At 35.8% G+C, this 15,599-nt stretch overlaps 1 protein-coding gene across 4 annotated transcripts in view; it reads left to right on the top strand.

The window, feature by feature from the left end:
• ULK4 (unc-51 like kinase 4) overlaps positions 1–15,599 on the top strand; it is a 603,320-nt gene that overhangs the window by 468,054 nt on the left and 119,667 nt on the right. For all 4 annotated transcript variants that reach the window (XM_038570533.1, XM_038570534.1, XM_038570535.1 and 1 more), the window contains one exon: positions 13,798–13,983. In XM_038570533.1, coding sequence (XP_038426461.1) covers positions 13,798–13,983 — 186 coding nt within the window. The remainder of the gene's footprint in view (positions 1–13,797; positions 13,984–15,599) is intronic.

Here is a 15,599-nt window from a genome sequence, read left to right as displayed (position 1 = left end):
TATTTCTAAGTTATGTGTGTGTATATACGTATTTATCTCTTCCATTAGCGTTTGAGTTGGCCGATAAGAATGTTTGCAGTAAATTTAGTGTTGACAGTAAAATACAAGATGCCAAATGGACATAGTTACACTAAGAAAAGACTCCTTGTTTATCTTAAATTGTAACTAAATTGGGTGTTCATTTTTTTTTTAAAGTCTGGCAATTCTAAATAAAGTAGAAAACATAAATAACGAAGATGAGATAGGGTGAAGTTTCTATACAGGTATGAAGTCTAACATAATTGCTAAAGTTGAGTCATGGTTTTGGCTTTGAGAATCTTGGTCCCCACACAGAAATGGAAATACAACCATTTAGGAGATGTACTTTGCCCAGAAAGTGGGACAGGTTGGCGGGGAGACAGTTCCTTGGGATCAGGAAATATTTTCTACTCTTTGAGGCTTCTTCATGGGTCTCTTTAAAGAGGGGGACACTGTTTGATGGGGTAAGTGGTGGTAATATCTAACTTATTAAGCATTTTATGAACTAGACAGTGTATTTTAAAGAGAATTTTTAAATTTAGATGAAGTTCATTTTACCTTTTTTCCTTTCGTAAATTATGCTTTTGCAGTCATATCCAAATTCAAGATTTCTCCCAGTGTTCTAAGTTTTATAGCTTTAAGTCTTATATTTTGGTCTATCCGCCACTTTTTTTTTTTTTTTTTTTTTAAGAATGAAATGAGTTTCAGCAATTCCTGAGGACTTAGTTTCTTTGATTGAGTATGGATGTTCCCCAGTGATTCTGGGCTGTCTTAGCACTAGAATTCACCTGTGTTATCAACAATTTTGAGTTAATTTCAAGGTATCGGATATACCTTATAAGGTATAAGGTAAAAGGTACAGACTGAAGTTTGTGTTTTGTCATATTGTTTGAGCACCTTTATGATAAGTCTTAAAAGCCAATAATGTTAGTCTTTCAACTTTTGTTCTTTTTCAAATTTGTTTTGGCTATCCTATGTTCTTTCCATTTCCACATGAAACTTAGAATCAACTTATCAGTTTCTACCAAAACAAACAAACAAAAACCAAAAAACTACTAGGATTGTGAATGCAATTGCATGGACTCTGTAGGCTAATTTGGAGAGAATGTCATTTTAAGAAAATTGAACCATCTGACCTAAGAAAAAGGTATATCCCTCCCTTTATTTTGGTCCCTTCTAATTTCTCTTACCAATATTTTGTGTATTTCATTATACAGGTCTTTCATCCTTTGTCTCATCTAAGCTTTTTTCAATTTTTTTAGGTGTTATTATACATAGTATTGTTTAGATCCAATTTCAATTGTTCCTTACATATAAAAATACAGTTGATTTTGTATGTTGCTCTTGAATACTGTAACTTTGTTATACTCATTTATGGGTATAAAAGTAGAGTTTATTTGTAAATTCCATTGGATTTTCTACAGAAAGGATCATGTCTTCTGCAAATAAGCAGTTGTGTCCTCCTTTCCAATCTGGATGCCCCTTTTTTGGGCCTGACTTCTCTGGGCAGAGACTCCCATTTGATGTTGAATGGAAGTGGTGAGAACAGACATCCTGTCTTTGATCTCAGGGTGAAGCATGCCTTTTATCAGGTTGAGGAAGTTTCCTTCTATCTTCATTTGCTGAGTTTTTGTTAGAAATAGATGTTGAGGGACACCTGGGTGGCTCAGTGGTTGAGCATCTGCCTTCAACTCAGGGTGAGATTCCAGCCCAGGGATCGAGTCCCTCATCAGGTTCCCTATGAGGAGCCTGCTTCTCCCTCTGTCTATGTCTCTGCTCTCTCTGTGTGTCTCTCATGAATAAATAAACTAAAAATATTTTTTTAAAAAAAGGTAGATGTTAGGGGATCCCTGGGTGGCTCAGCAGTTTGGCGCCTGCCTTTGGCCCAGGGCATGATCCTGGAGTCCCGGGATCAAGTCTGGCGTCGGGCTCCTGGCATGGAGCCTGCTTCTCCTTCTGCCTGTGTCTCTGCCTCTCTCTCTCTCTCTCTCTCTCTATGTCTATCATGAATAAATAAATAAAACCTTTTAAAAAAAGTAAAAAAATAAAAAAATTAAAAAGGTAGATGTTGAATATTGATAAATACTCTTTCTATTGAGATGATCATATGGCTTTTCTTTTTTACTTATTAATATGATGTTATAGACTGACTGTATCCGTGTTCATAAGAGATATTTAGTAGTTTACTTTTTTCTTATTTTATTATTTTTATTTTTTTTTATATTTTATTATTTTTAATTGAAGTATACTTGATGCACAGTATACTCAATACTGATGTATTATATTAGTTTCAGGTATACAACCTAGTGATTCAACAATTATATACATTATGAGATACCACAGTAGCAGTAGTTAACATTTGTCACCAAAGTTATTACCAGCGTTAATGACTATATTCTCTATGCTGCGTTTTTCATCCCTGTCAGGACTTATTTTATAACTGGAAGTTTGTACTTCTTAATGCCCTTTACCTGTTTCACCTAGCCTCCTACCTCTTTTCCCTCTGGCAACCACCAGTTTGTTCTCTGAATTTACGACTGTTTCTTTTTTGTTGCTCTGTTTTGTTTATTTGTTCATTTGTGTTTTGGAAATCATATGGCATTTGTCTTTCTCTGTTTGACTTATTTCACTTAACATAATACCCTCTAGGTCCATGTTATACCAAACAGCAAGACTTAATTCATTTTTATGGCTGACTAATATCCCACATCTTCTTTTTCCATTCATCCATTGATTGACATTTAGATTGCTTCCATGTCTTGGCAATTGTAAATAATGCTGCAGTGAACATATATCCTTTCAAATTAGTGTTTTTGTTTTTTTCCAGATAAATACCCTGGAGTGAAATTACTAGATTGTATGGTATTTCTATTTTTAATTTTTTGAGGAACGTCAATAATGTTTTCCGTAGTGCCTGTACTAATTTATATTCCCACCACGTGCACAAGAGTTTCCTTGTCTCCATATCCTCACCAAAACTTATTTCTTACCTGTTTGATACTAGCTGCCTGGTGTGAGGTGATATCGCATTTTGGTCTTGATTTGCATTCTGTGATGATGTTGAGCATCTTTTAAGGTGTTCTTTGGCCATCTATAGGTCTTCTTTGAAAAAATGTCTCTCTGCCTACTTCCCAATTGTATTGTTGGTTTTTGTTTTGTTTTGTTTTGTTTTGTTTTTTAGTGCTAAGTTGTATATGTTCTTCATATAGTTTAGGTATTAACCCTTTACCAAACATACCATTTGTACATTCAGTAGGTTGCCTTTTTGTTTTGTTGATGGTTTCCTTTGCTGTTGCAGAGCTTTTTAGTTTGATGTAGTCCTTTGGTTTTGTTTTTGTTTGGTTTTGTTTTTGTTTCCCTTGCCTGGGGATACACATCCAGAAAATAGTGCTAAGGCTGATGTCCAAGAGCTTTCTTTTAATTAGAGTTTTATGGTCTCAGGTCCATAGTTAGGGCTTTAATCCATTTTAATTTTGTTTTGTGTATGGTGTAACAAAGTGGTTCACTTTCATTCTTTTGCATATAACTGTCCAGTTTTCCCACACCGTTTATTAGACCTTTTTTCCCATTGAGTACTCCTGACTCCTTTGTCATGAATTAATTGACTATATAAGCATAGATTTATTTCTGAGCTCTCTATCCTGTTCCATTGATTTATGTATCTGCTTCTGTGCTAGTACCATACTGTTCTGATTACTGTAGTTTTGAAATCAAGAAGCATGATGCCACCAGTTTTGTTCTTTTTCAAGACTCCTTTGTCTGAGCCTTTTATGATGCGGTACAAATTTTAGAATCATTCTAGTTCTGTGAAAAACACAATTGGTATTTTAATAGGGATTGCATTGAATCTGTAGACTGTTTTGTGTGGTATGGAGATTTTAAGAATATTCTTCTAATCCATGAGCATGAAATATCTTTCCATTCCTTTGTGTCATCTTCAGCTTCTTTCATCAATGTCTTGTAGTTTGTAGTGTATAGGTCTTTCACCTTCTTGGTTTTTCTGTGTTTTTAATTATTTTTTTAATTTGTATTTCCCTGATGACTAGTAGTGTGGAGGATCTTGTATTTATTGATGATTTCTCTACCCTTTTTTTGAAAAATGTCTATTTTCTTTGCCCTTTTAGAAATTGGATTTTGTCTTTTTGTTATTGAATTGTCAGAGTTTTTATATATTATATATATACATGCAGTTTTATTGAGGTGTAATTACATACCCAAATCTTTTATTTATTTATTTTAAGTAAACTCTACACCCAATGTAAGGCTCAAACTTAGGATTCCAAGATCAAGAGTCACGTGTTCTACCAACTGAGCCAGACAGGCATTCCTATAATCCTTTTTAATATGTTGCTGGGTACAGTCTAACATTTTGTTGAAAATTTTTTTGTCCATATTCATGAGGGCTATGGGTCTGTGGTTTTCTTTCTTGGAATGTCTTTGGTTTTGGTATCATGGTAATACTGGCCATATAAAATGAATATGAAAGTGTTGTCTTTTCACTTTCTGAAAGAGTTTGTGTAGAACTGGTATTACTTCTTCCTTGAATGTTTGGTAGGATTGACCAGTAGAGCCCTTTGGGCCTGGAGTTTTCTTTATAGGAAGGTCCTTAACTATAAATTGATTTTATCTGATGGATAAATTGCTATCCAGGTTATCTTTCTTTTTGAGTGAGCCTTGCCCTTCTGTCTTTTCTCTGATACTTTGTCCCGTGAGCTCTAGCTGCTTTGGATTTCTGAAACTTTTAATTTATAATGTCTCTTTAATTTAAGGAATGTGCTACAAGAGTAGAACTCACCTCACTTGCTTTCCATCCTTTAGGCATCATTGTCCTGCTTTGCCTAATATCCAGTGTCTTAAAAACCATTTTTCTGTGTTTTTGTCTGCTGGTTTGTTATTGTAGGCAATTGGCTATATACTTCCCCTGTTATTCCAGAGAAGATTGGGGGGATTTTTATACCTTTCACAGTCCTTTTTTTGGGTGAGGGGCACCAAAAATACCCCACAAACACTATGGGATTTACAATTCTCCAAGAAATAAGCCACTTTGAAAATGTTGCTTATGATAAAGTTTCCAATTATTTGAACAATGAAATAAAATTAACTCAAAAATGAAGAAATATTAAAGTAGATTGAAATAGAAGCCAGAATACCTTTGCCTACCTCTCCAAGTACTGACAATCTATAAAAATAGAAGATTAAATATATCTTAAATTTTAGGGAGAACGGAAAGGGAAGCTGTTAATGGAAAAGAAATTTTGTGCAATTACTAGATGATAGAAAGCAGATGGGACTGAAGCAAAATAGTTAAGAAACCTATTACCCAAAACGCACATAGGAGAAAACTAACCAGAAGGTAGGAACAGATGCAGAAGATCTATAAACTGAGAGTGAGGTGAAAAAACTGATAAAGGCCCTGAGGCATTTCCCAGGCTAATTGAAGATTAACATTTAGAACAAGCAGACCAATCAGATGCCACCCCTTATCCATTTTGCTCTGCTTTTTTCCAGCATAATCAGTCAAGAACTGCACTGTAAAAAGGATGACCTATCTCTCTGATGTGATTTCTACTATAGGGTCAGGACCTAGGAATAAGCATTGTAGAATTTGAGGAAACTGAAAAACATAGAGGAAGCCAGCTGAAGAAAGAGATTTATACAAATGAAAACAAAATCCATACCAGCTGCCTATAAAAATTTGCCCTATCTTTCATTCATAAAATAGAAAAGCCAAAGACAGCTAGACATTTGGGAGAGCATAAGTGCAAGAAGCAGAAAAACCAAGGTAAATAAGCAGCTGAGCACAAAAGGAATAAAGTTGGTAGGAAGTGTTATGGGTTGAATTGTGTCACCACCAAAACAATATGTTGAAATCCTAACTCCTGGTACCTCAGAATTTTACCTGATTTGGAAATAGTGTTGTTTCCGATGTAATTAGGATGAGGTCATTGTCGAGGACAGTACGTCCCTAATCCATTATGACGGGTGTCTTTATAAGAAGACAACCATGTGAAGACAGACACACAGGAAGAATGTCACATGTTGACAGAGGCAAAGATTGGAATTATGCAGCTACAAGTGAAGGAATGCCAATGATTGCCAGAAGGTAGCAAGAAGCAAGGGTGGAATCTGCTATGGGTGTCAGAGGAAGTGTGGCCTTGCCCTTTGGTTTCAGACTTCTAGCTTCCAGAACTGTCAGACAGCAAATTTCTGTTGTTTGTGCCACCTGTTTGTGGTACGTTGTTATGGTATCCTAGGAAACTACTACTGAGAATTAAAGTTCTCTTACTCCCATAAAATGAATGTTCAAGTAGCCCACAGGAATGTTTAAAAAGAAAAGAGGCAGGGGGACAGAATAACAAGAAACAGAGGAAATATACAGGAGATGAGGAATAAACTTACATATTGCACTTAAACCCTAGCATCTTAATATTTACCTTAAATGTAAATGGTCTAAAAGCACCAATTGAAAGACAAAGTTAGCTACAATGGGTAATAAAACATGATCCAACAATATGCTGTCTGTAAAAAACTCACTTCAAGTATAATATGGGCAGCTTGAAAGTAAAAGGTTGAAAAGTATGTACGATGCAAATATTAACTTCAGAAAAGCAGAACTGTCTGTGTTAATATCAGATAAAGTAGACTTCTGAGCAAGAAAAATTACTAGAGATGGGGGTATTGGATAATGATAAAAAAGGGCAATGCCATTGAGGTGACAATCATTCCAAATGTAGGTATGCCAAACAAGACCTCAAAGTATATGAAGGAAAAAATGGTAGTGCAAAAAGGATAGACAGATACACAGTTATAATGGATTTCAAAACTCTACTCTCGAGCAATTAGACAGAAAATCATCAAGAATATAGAAAAATTACCCTCCAGTTCCATCCACATCAAAGCAAATGGTGGGTATTTGCCATTTCTAATGGCTGAGTAATATTCCATTGTATACATAAACCACATCTTCTTTATCCATTCATCTTTCGATGGAAATGAGTCAATCGGAGAAAGACAAACATAATATGGTCTCATTCATTTGGGGAAATAAATAATAGTGAAAGGGAATAGAAGGGAAGGGAGAAGAAATAGGTAGGAAATATCAGAAAGGGAGACAGAACATGAAGACTCCTAACTCTGGGAAACGAATTCGGGGTGGTGGAAGGGGAGGAGGGCGGGGGGGTGGGGGTGACTGGGTTGTGGGCACTGAGGGGGGCACTTGATGGGATGAGCACTGGGTGTTATTCTCTATGTTGGCAAATTGAACACCAATAAAAAATTTATTATTAAAAGAATATAGAAAAATTGAACAACAAAATTAACAGGATGTATTGACATATATGGAATACCCTATCCAATAACAACAGAATAGATATTTTTTTCAAGTATCCATGGGACATTCACACATCCTGGGCCATAAAATAAACCTTAACAAATGTAAAATAAAGTATTATGGAAAGGGTTCTCTCACCATAATGAAACCATACTAGAAGTCAGTAAAGACCATAGAAAAATTTCTAACATTTAAAAAGAAAATACCCTTTAAATAATTCATGGGGCAAAAAGAATGTCATGAGGGAAATTTTTTAAACGCATAAAATTAAATGAAAAAGAAAACATCAAAATATGTAGAATGCAGGGGCGCCTGGGCAGCTCAGTTAGTTAAGCAACTAACTCTTGATTTTGGCTCAGGTCATGATCTCAGGGTCCTGGGATTGAGCCCCATGTTGGGCTCCATGCTCTGCAGGGAGTCTGTTTGAAGGTTCTCTCCCTTACCGTTCCCCCCCTTCCCCTGTTCATGCTCGCTCGCTCTCTCCAAAATAAGTAATCTTTAAAAACCTATGTAGAATGCAGCTGAAGTACTACTGAGGAAAATTTATAGTAACAAAATCTTACATTAGAAAAGTAGAAAGATCTTAAATCAATAATCTAAGTTTCCACCTCCAGAAACTAGAAAAAGGCATGATGAACCCAATGCAAGCAAAATGAAGGAAATTATAAGGATAAGACCAGAAATTAGTGAAATTGAAAACGGGAAAACAATACAGAAGAATCAATGAAACAAAAGCCTGATACGCAACGAAACTGAAAAATCTCTAGCAAATTGACAAAGATAAAAATACAAAATTACTAATATAAGGAATGAAGCGGGAAATGTCAATATAGATCTACAATCATTAAAAGGATAATAGCAGAATAGTCTGAATAATTTTATGCTCATAAATTCTGTAACTAGAAGAAATGGACAAATTCTTTAAAAAAATACCAAAACTGGGCAGCCCGGGTGGCTCAGCGGTTTAGCGCTGCCTTCAGCTCAGGTTGTGGTCCTAGGGTCCTGGGATCAAGTCCCACGTCCGGCTTCCTGCATGGAGCCTGCTTCACCCTCTGCCTGTGTCTCTGCCTCTCTCTCTCTCTCTCTCTCTCTCTCTCACTCTCACTCTCTCTCTCTCTCTGTGTGTATTTATTTATTAATAAGTAAAATCTTAAAAAAAAGTACCAAAACTCAGCTAAGATAAGCACCTATCATCATTAATAGTCCTATCATCATTAAAGAAATTGAATTTATAATCTAAAAGTTTCTGAAAAGAACTCTCCTGACTGAGATGATTTCAGTGGAGAATTCTATCTACCAAACATGTGAAGAGTTTTCAATGCCGGTTTTAAGGAGAGTTTTATGAAGATACTACTACCCTCATGCTAAGCTACACAAAACAAAACAAAAACAAAAAACTCTACGGGTAGAGAGCTGATAGACTCGACCGCTCCAGGTGAGGCCATGGGAAAGGACCGAGGTCACTCCCTTCTATCACTTCATCTATAAAACTGAGAAACTGAAAAGGAAAAGGCCCAGATATTTGCTAATTTTTGTAATAAGCGTTCGCCACTTAAAATAAATTTTTATATTTGCATATTTAAAAAGAACTCTACAAAAAAACAACACATAACCTAAACCTACAATATCTCTTATAAACTTAGATACATTTTCTTTTTTTTTTTTTTAATTTTTAATTTATTTATGATAGTCACAGAGAGAGAGAGAGAGAGAGAGAGAGGCAGAGGGAGAAGCAGGCTCCATGCACCGGGAGCCCGACATGGGATTCAATCCCGGGTCTCCAGGATCGCGCCCTGGGCCAAAGGCAGGCGCTAAACCGCTGCGCCACCCAGGGATCCCAAACTTAGATACATTTTCAACAAAATATTAGCAAATTAGATGCACCAATATATAAAAACACAATGACCAAGCAAGATTTATTACATTTGCAAAGCTTATTCAACGTTCAAAAATAAATGTATTCTACCATATAAACAAGTGAAAGAAATACACATGACCATATTATTACAGAAAAGGTGTTTGACAAAATCCAGCACCCATGATCAAAGTTCTCATCAGACTAGAAGTAGAGGGGGAGCTTCCTCAACCTAATAAAGGGCATCTATGCTAAACCTACAGCTAATATCATACTTAATGGTGAAAGACTAAATCCTCTTTTCTATATGATTGAGAACAAAGCAAGGGTGTCAGTCAGCTCCCCCTATTTTTATTCACTATACTACTGGAAGTTCTAGTCAGTGCATTAAGGCAAGAAAAGAAATAAAAGGCATCCTGTTTGGAAAGGAAGAGCTAAAACTATCCCTGTTTGCATGTGACAAAATTGTCTATGTAAAAAACTCAAAGGGTTCTACAAAAACACTCTTAGCATCAATACATGAGTTCAGCAAGACTGGGATTTAAGATCACCAAACGAAAATCAGTTGTATTACTATACCAACATTGAACATGTGGAAACAAATACTAAAATCATCATTTGTAATTTGCGAAGAAAATTAAGTACTAATATATAAATATAACACAATGTATGTAGGACCTATATATATCCTTGAGAATGCAAAATTGTGAGGAAAGAAATGAAAGAAGACATACCTAAATGGAGAGACAGTGTATGTTCCTGCATTAGAAGACTCAACAGACTAAAAATGTCAATTTTCCCCAGTTCCATTGACAGTTTTAAGGCAATCCCTACTAAAATTCCAATAAAAAATTTTAATAAATAGACAAGCTTATTCTAAAATTTATGTAGAAAAATAATAGACCTTAGAATAGCTAAAATAATCTGAAAAAGATGAAGTTGGAGGACACACTCTACTTGGTATTAACACTTATTTCATAGCTACAGTAACAAGACAGTGCATTATTGGTGGAGAGAGAGACACCAAGATCAATGGAATGGAATAGAGAACTCAGAAACAGACTCGCACAAACATGCCCAGCTGATTTTTTAATGAAGTTGTGAAAATAATTCAGTGGAGAAACAAATTTTTAAAAATGATGCTGGAGCAATTGTACATTTGGTGGCAAAAATAAATAAATAGAAGAACCTCTACCTAAACCTCATATGTGATACAAAATTAATTTATTTAAATGTGAATTTTAAAACTTTTAGGAAAAAAAATAGAAAATCTTCAGGACCAAAGGCTAGACAGAGTTTTTAGACTTGCACAATCCCTCTGAAATAAAACCACAAATTGGACCTAATCAAAATTAAAATTTTATTTCTGCAAGAGAATACAGTGGATGGAAAGACAAGCTACGAACTGTGAGAAAAAGTTTGCAAGCCACATATCTGAAAAAGAAGTCATATCTAGAATATTAAAAGAACTTTGAAATATTAAAAATAAAGCCACAAACAATCTAGTTAGCAAAGGACAAAAGACATGAACAGATGAAAAGATATTCACTATCAGTTACCATTAGAGAAATGCAAATTAAAACCACAATGAGTTATCACCACCTGCCTACTAGAGAGGCTAAAATAAAAAATACCAATAACACCAAATGCTGGTAAGGATGCTAAGAAATTGCATCTCTTATACATTGCTTCTAGGAATATAAAATAGTAAAATAGTATAGCCATTCTAGAAAGCAATCTGCTAGCTTCTTAAAAAACTAAACACGAGCCTCCCATTCAACCCAGTAATGTACTCTTGGGCATTTATGTCAATGAGAAATGAAAGTTTATGTTCACGTAAAAACTTACACAAATGTTCTCTTAGTAGTTTTACTTGGGATAGCTCCAAATTGGAAATAATTCAAATTTCCTTTGAGGAGCAAGTAGTTAAAATGTGGTACATCTATACCATGGGATACAACTCTGTAATAAAAAGAAATGAACTGTTGATACTCACAAAAACTTGGATGAATCTCAAAGAAATTATGTTGAGTGAAGAAACTGTGTGTGCTTTCATTTATGTAACTTACTTGAAATGACAAAATGACGAACAGGTTAGTGGTTGCCAGGGATTAGAATTGGAGAAGGGAGAGAGTTGGCCTTTGCTATGAAAAGAATCTTTATGCTAGAACTGTTCCTTATCTTAAGATAGTGGGTATTACCAAATCTACTTGTGTGATAAAATTGCGTAGAACTAAATACATATATATATATATACATATATATATACATACATAGATACAAACACAAATAAAGCAGTAAAATCTGAATAAGGTCAAAGGATTATATCAAAGTTAATTTCCTGGTTGTGCTATTGTACTTTAGTTATAGATGTTTCCATTGGGGAAAATGGATGGAATATGTATGAGATCTCTCTGTACTGTTTCTTAAAACTACATCCGAACCCACAGATATCTCAAAATAAAAGATTAAGTCACATGCAAAAGAATGAAGTTGGACCCCTGCTAACACATTCAAAATTAACTCAAAATGGATCAAAGACCTAAGTGTAAAAGCCAAAACATTCTTAGAAGAAAAAATAAACATAAGAGCTGAAAGTATAAAAACTCTTAGATGCCTAAATCTCAGGACATTGGAGGAGGTAATGGTTTCTTAGGTATGATACCAAAATCACAAACAATAAAAAAGTAGATACATTTGGATCCATCAAAATAAAATGTTTTGTACTTCAAAGGATACTATCAAGAGAGTGAAAAGACAACCCACAGATTAGAAAACATTTTTGAAAATCTGCTGAGGAACTTGTTTTTAAAATACATAAGGACACTTAGTCTCAATCATCAAGTGGCAGATGGCCCATTTTAAAAGTGGGCAAAGGATCTGAATGGACATTTCTCCAAAGAAGATGTACAAATGTCCAGTAAGCACATAAAAAGATGCACCACATCATCAGTCATCATGGAAGTATAAATGAAAACCACAGTGAGTTACCACTCTGTATCTACCAGGATGGCTGTAATTAAACATACAGATAACAGTAAGTGTTGGTGAGAATGTGGAGAAACTGGAATCCTCCTACATTGCTGATGCTACTGGCAGCTTTGGAAAACAGTCTGATAGTTCCTCAAAAGGTTAAACATAGAGGTATCATATGTTATCATATGACCCAGCAATCATTTCTATACACCCAAGAGAAATGATAACCTACATCTGCACAAAAACTTAGAAATATTCATAACAGTATTGTTCATAATAGCCAGGAAGTGAAAACAACTCAAATGTCCATCAACTGATGAATGGATAAACAAAATGTGGCCTGTCCATGCAACAGGGTCTTCTTAGACAATAAAAATAGAAATGAAATACTGTTATGTGCTATAGCAGGGATGAGTCCTGAAAACATCATGCTAAATAAAAGATCCCAGTCAGAAGGGATCATATTTTGTATGATTTCATGTTTTGGGTAATGAAAATTCTAAAATTGATTGTGGTGGTGGCTGTACAACTCTGAATATATGAAAAATCCCTGAATTGTACCTGTTAAACGAGTGAAGTGTATGGCACGGGAATTACATCTCATGCTCTTCCAAATAAAATAAAACTTTAAAAATGAAAAGGTGAAAATGCTTTATAGTATGATTATCATTCATATTATACCTTGTAATACATAACAGAAACAGTGTTTTCTGTCCCACCTGTTTAGGCAATAATTTGAACATGGACAAGTTCAGAATGTTCCTTTATATCTTCGAGGAAGTAGATTTTTCCCAAACAAGTCGAGAGTAAGCAAGAATGGATAGGCTGTGCTCCTGGAAGCTCAAACTCTCCATTCCTCCAAACTCTCTCTCTCTCTCTCTCTCTCTCTCTCACACACACACACACACACACACACACACACACACACATATTCTTGTGAATGTACTCACCTATTAGGAAAGCATATAAAATACATGCTGGTCCTCTGCTTGTTACAGGCTTTTCTTTACTTAGATTCAAGAAAGGACTGAGGGGGATCCCTGGGTGGCTCAGCGGTTTAGTGCCTGCCTTTGGCCCAGGGCGTGACCTTCGAGTCCCCGGATCAAGTCCCACATCAGGCTCCCTCCATGAAGCCTGCTTCTCTCTCTGCCTCTCTCTCTCTGTGTCTCTCATGAATAAATAAATAAAATCTTAAAAAAAAGACTGAGGAACTTTCTCCTCATTTTGTGCCATTAACCTTGACTGTTTTTTTTTTTTTTTTTTTTTAGATTTTATTTATTTGTTCATGAGAGACAGAGAGGCAGAGACATAGGCAGTGGGGGGGGGTGGGGAGCAGACTCCCCACTGAGCAGGGAACCCGATATGAGGCTCAATCCCAGGACCCCAGGATCATGACCTGAGCCAAAGGCAGATGCTCAGCCATTGAGCCACCCAGGTGCCCCATTGCCTTGAGTTCTTGTATGCATTTTGAAAGAGATTGAAAAAAATTCTGAATTACTCAATCTTTACACTCACTTGGACTGACATTCTCTCCATTGAGCCAAATTTTTCTGTGTTTCTTGAGGAATACCAACACAGTCCTCAATGAATTTAAGTAGTCCTTTCTGTTCATTTGCAGCTTCCAAGTGAGGATCCTGAAATTTTTGAAGTGTCGTCCAAGTGTTTGTCCATACTGGTTCAGCTGTATGGAGGGGAAAACCCAGACAGTCTGTCTCCTGAAAATGCAGAGAACTTCGCTGATTTACTAACATCTAAGGAGGACCCAAAAGAGCAGAAGCTTCTGTTGAAGATTCTCAGAAGAATGGTGAGTCTACACAGGAGCTAGGGTCAGGGTGGGTGGCTTCAGTGGCAGCTGATGGAAGAGAGGACTGATTTTCTTCCACCTGATTTCAGTAAAAGAATCCCTGGTTACCTTTCTCTGCGGTCACCTCTTGATAACGTTTATCACGTTCTGCCTGTTTGTTTATGAGCATAATTTTTTTCTGAAATAAAATTAGAGACTTTTTCTGAGAATAAGTTAGAGACATTGCGCCTTCTCACCCCCTAAGGCATCAAAGGTACATTTTCAAACAAAATGGATGTCCTTTTAACCACAGTAATCAAAATCAAGAAATCTAACACTGATACAGTTCTTTTACTGATGTACTATCCATATTCCCATTCTGACAGGTGGCCCAATGGTGTCTTTCATAGCCTTTTTATTTTCCCCTCTGGTATCCAATCCAGGATCACATATGTTGTTAGACATGTCTTTAATCTGGAATAGTCCTACTGTCTTTCTTTATCTTGCATGATGTTTTTGAAGAATATAGCTGGGCATTTTGTAGGCTGTCATTCAGTTTGGGTCTGTGTGTTGTCTTCTGACGACTAGATTTAGGAAAACTCCAGAAGGGAAACGGTCTTTCTCACTCCATCCCATCCAGAGACTCATGGTGTCTAATTTGCGCCTTCGCTGGTGATGTGAATTTTTATCATTGGGATTATTCAATGGCAGTCATTATATTTAATATTGTAGTGGTTGTAGGATGGAGGTTTTCTAGCTTCCATCATTTCCAACTCCCATTTGTTTTGTTTCAAATTTTATAAATATATAGAGCTGACATTTATTTGAAAGTACTTTTGAAAACTGACTCCTTTTCTTTTTACTGTAAATATTACTCTGCTGGTTTGGGAGCCCATTATACATAGTAGCTGTTGTTGAAATTTATGAAGAAGTGGAGGCTCGGTTGCTCTGCATCGTATTCTGGCTCGTTAGTCTGTGTTTATCTCTAGATTCAGATACCTTGAGGGGTCCCATTGGCAGTGGAGGCTGGGGATGCTCCAGAGACTTATATTCAAGACTACTTTTGTGCCAATTTGATAGACAGCTGTAGGGCATGAAAAGCTAAATCTACAGGGCAGATTATGGATGACAGATTAGAAGGGAGATAGAGATTTACCTTGAAACGATTTCTTTACAGGTTCTGACACATCACATAAAGGGCCAGTTAGATTCTGTTTGTGAAAGAAAAGTGGAATCCAAGTAACTTTGACCTATATATGTGAACACAGAAGTCATTTCTGATGCTGCTTATCCCTTTTCATTTAATTGAGCTATATAGATGTTATATATACTATATATTAATATCATATTAATTAAGTATATAACTAAGTATATAATATGTAATATACAACCAATACATAACATATAACATAACATACATATAGCATATATATATATATAAAACATACACATTAAAATTTACAATCTTAACTAGTTTTAATTATACAGTTCAACGGTATTGTATGCATTCTAATTTCTGTCTGTAGGGGAGCCTATGTGGCTCAGTAGGTTAAGCATCTGCCTTCAGGCTCAGGTCATGACTTTAGAGTCTGGGGATCAAGCCCCACATCAGGCTTCCTGCTCAGCAGGGGAGTCTG

The sequence above is a fragment of the Canis lupus genome, chromosome 23 (genome assembly GCF_011100685.1).
Source record: "Canis lupus familiaris isolate Mischka breed German Shepherd chromosome 23, alternate assembly UU_Cfam_GSD_1.0, whole genome shotgun sequence".
Taxonomy (NCBI): domain Eukaryota; kingdom Metazoa; phylum Chordata; class Mammalia; order Carnivora; family Canidae; genus Canis; species Canis lupus.
The sequence above is the reverse complement of the archived record's forward strand: the minus strand, read 5'-3'. Positions and strand labels throughout refer to the sequence as shown.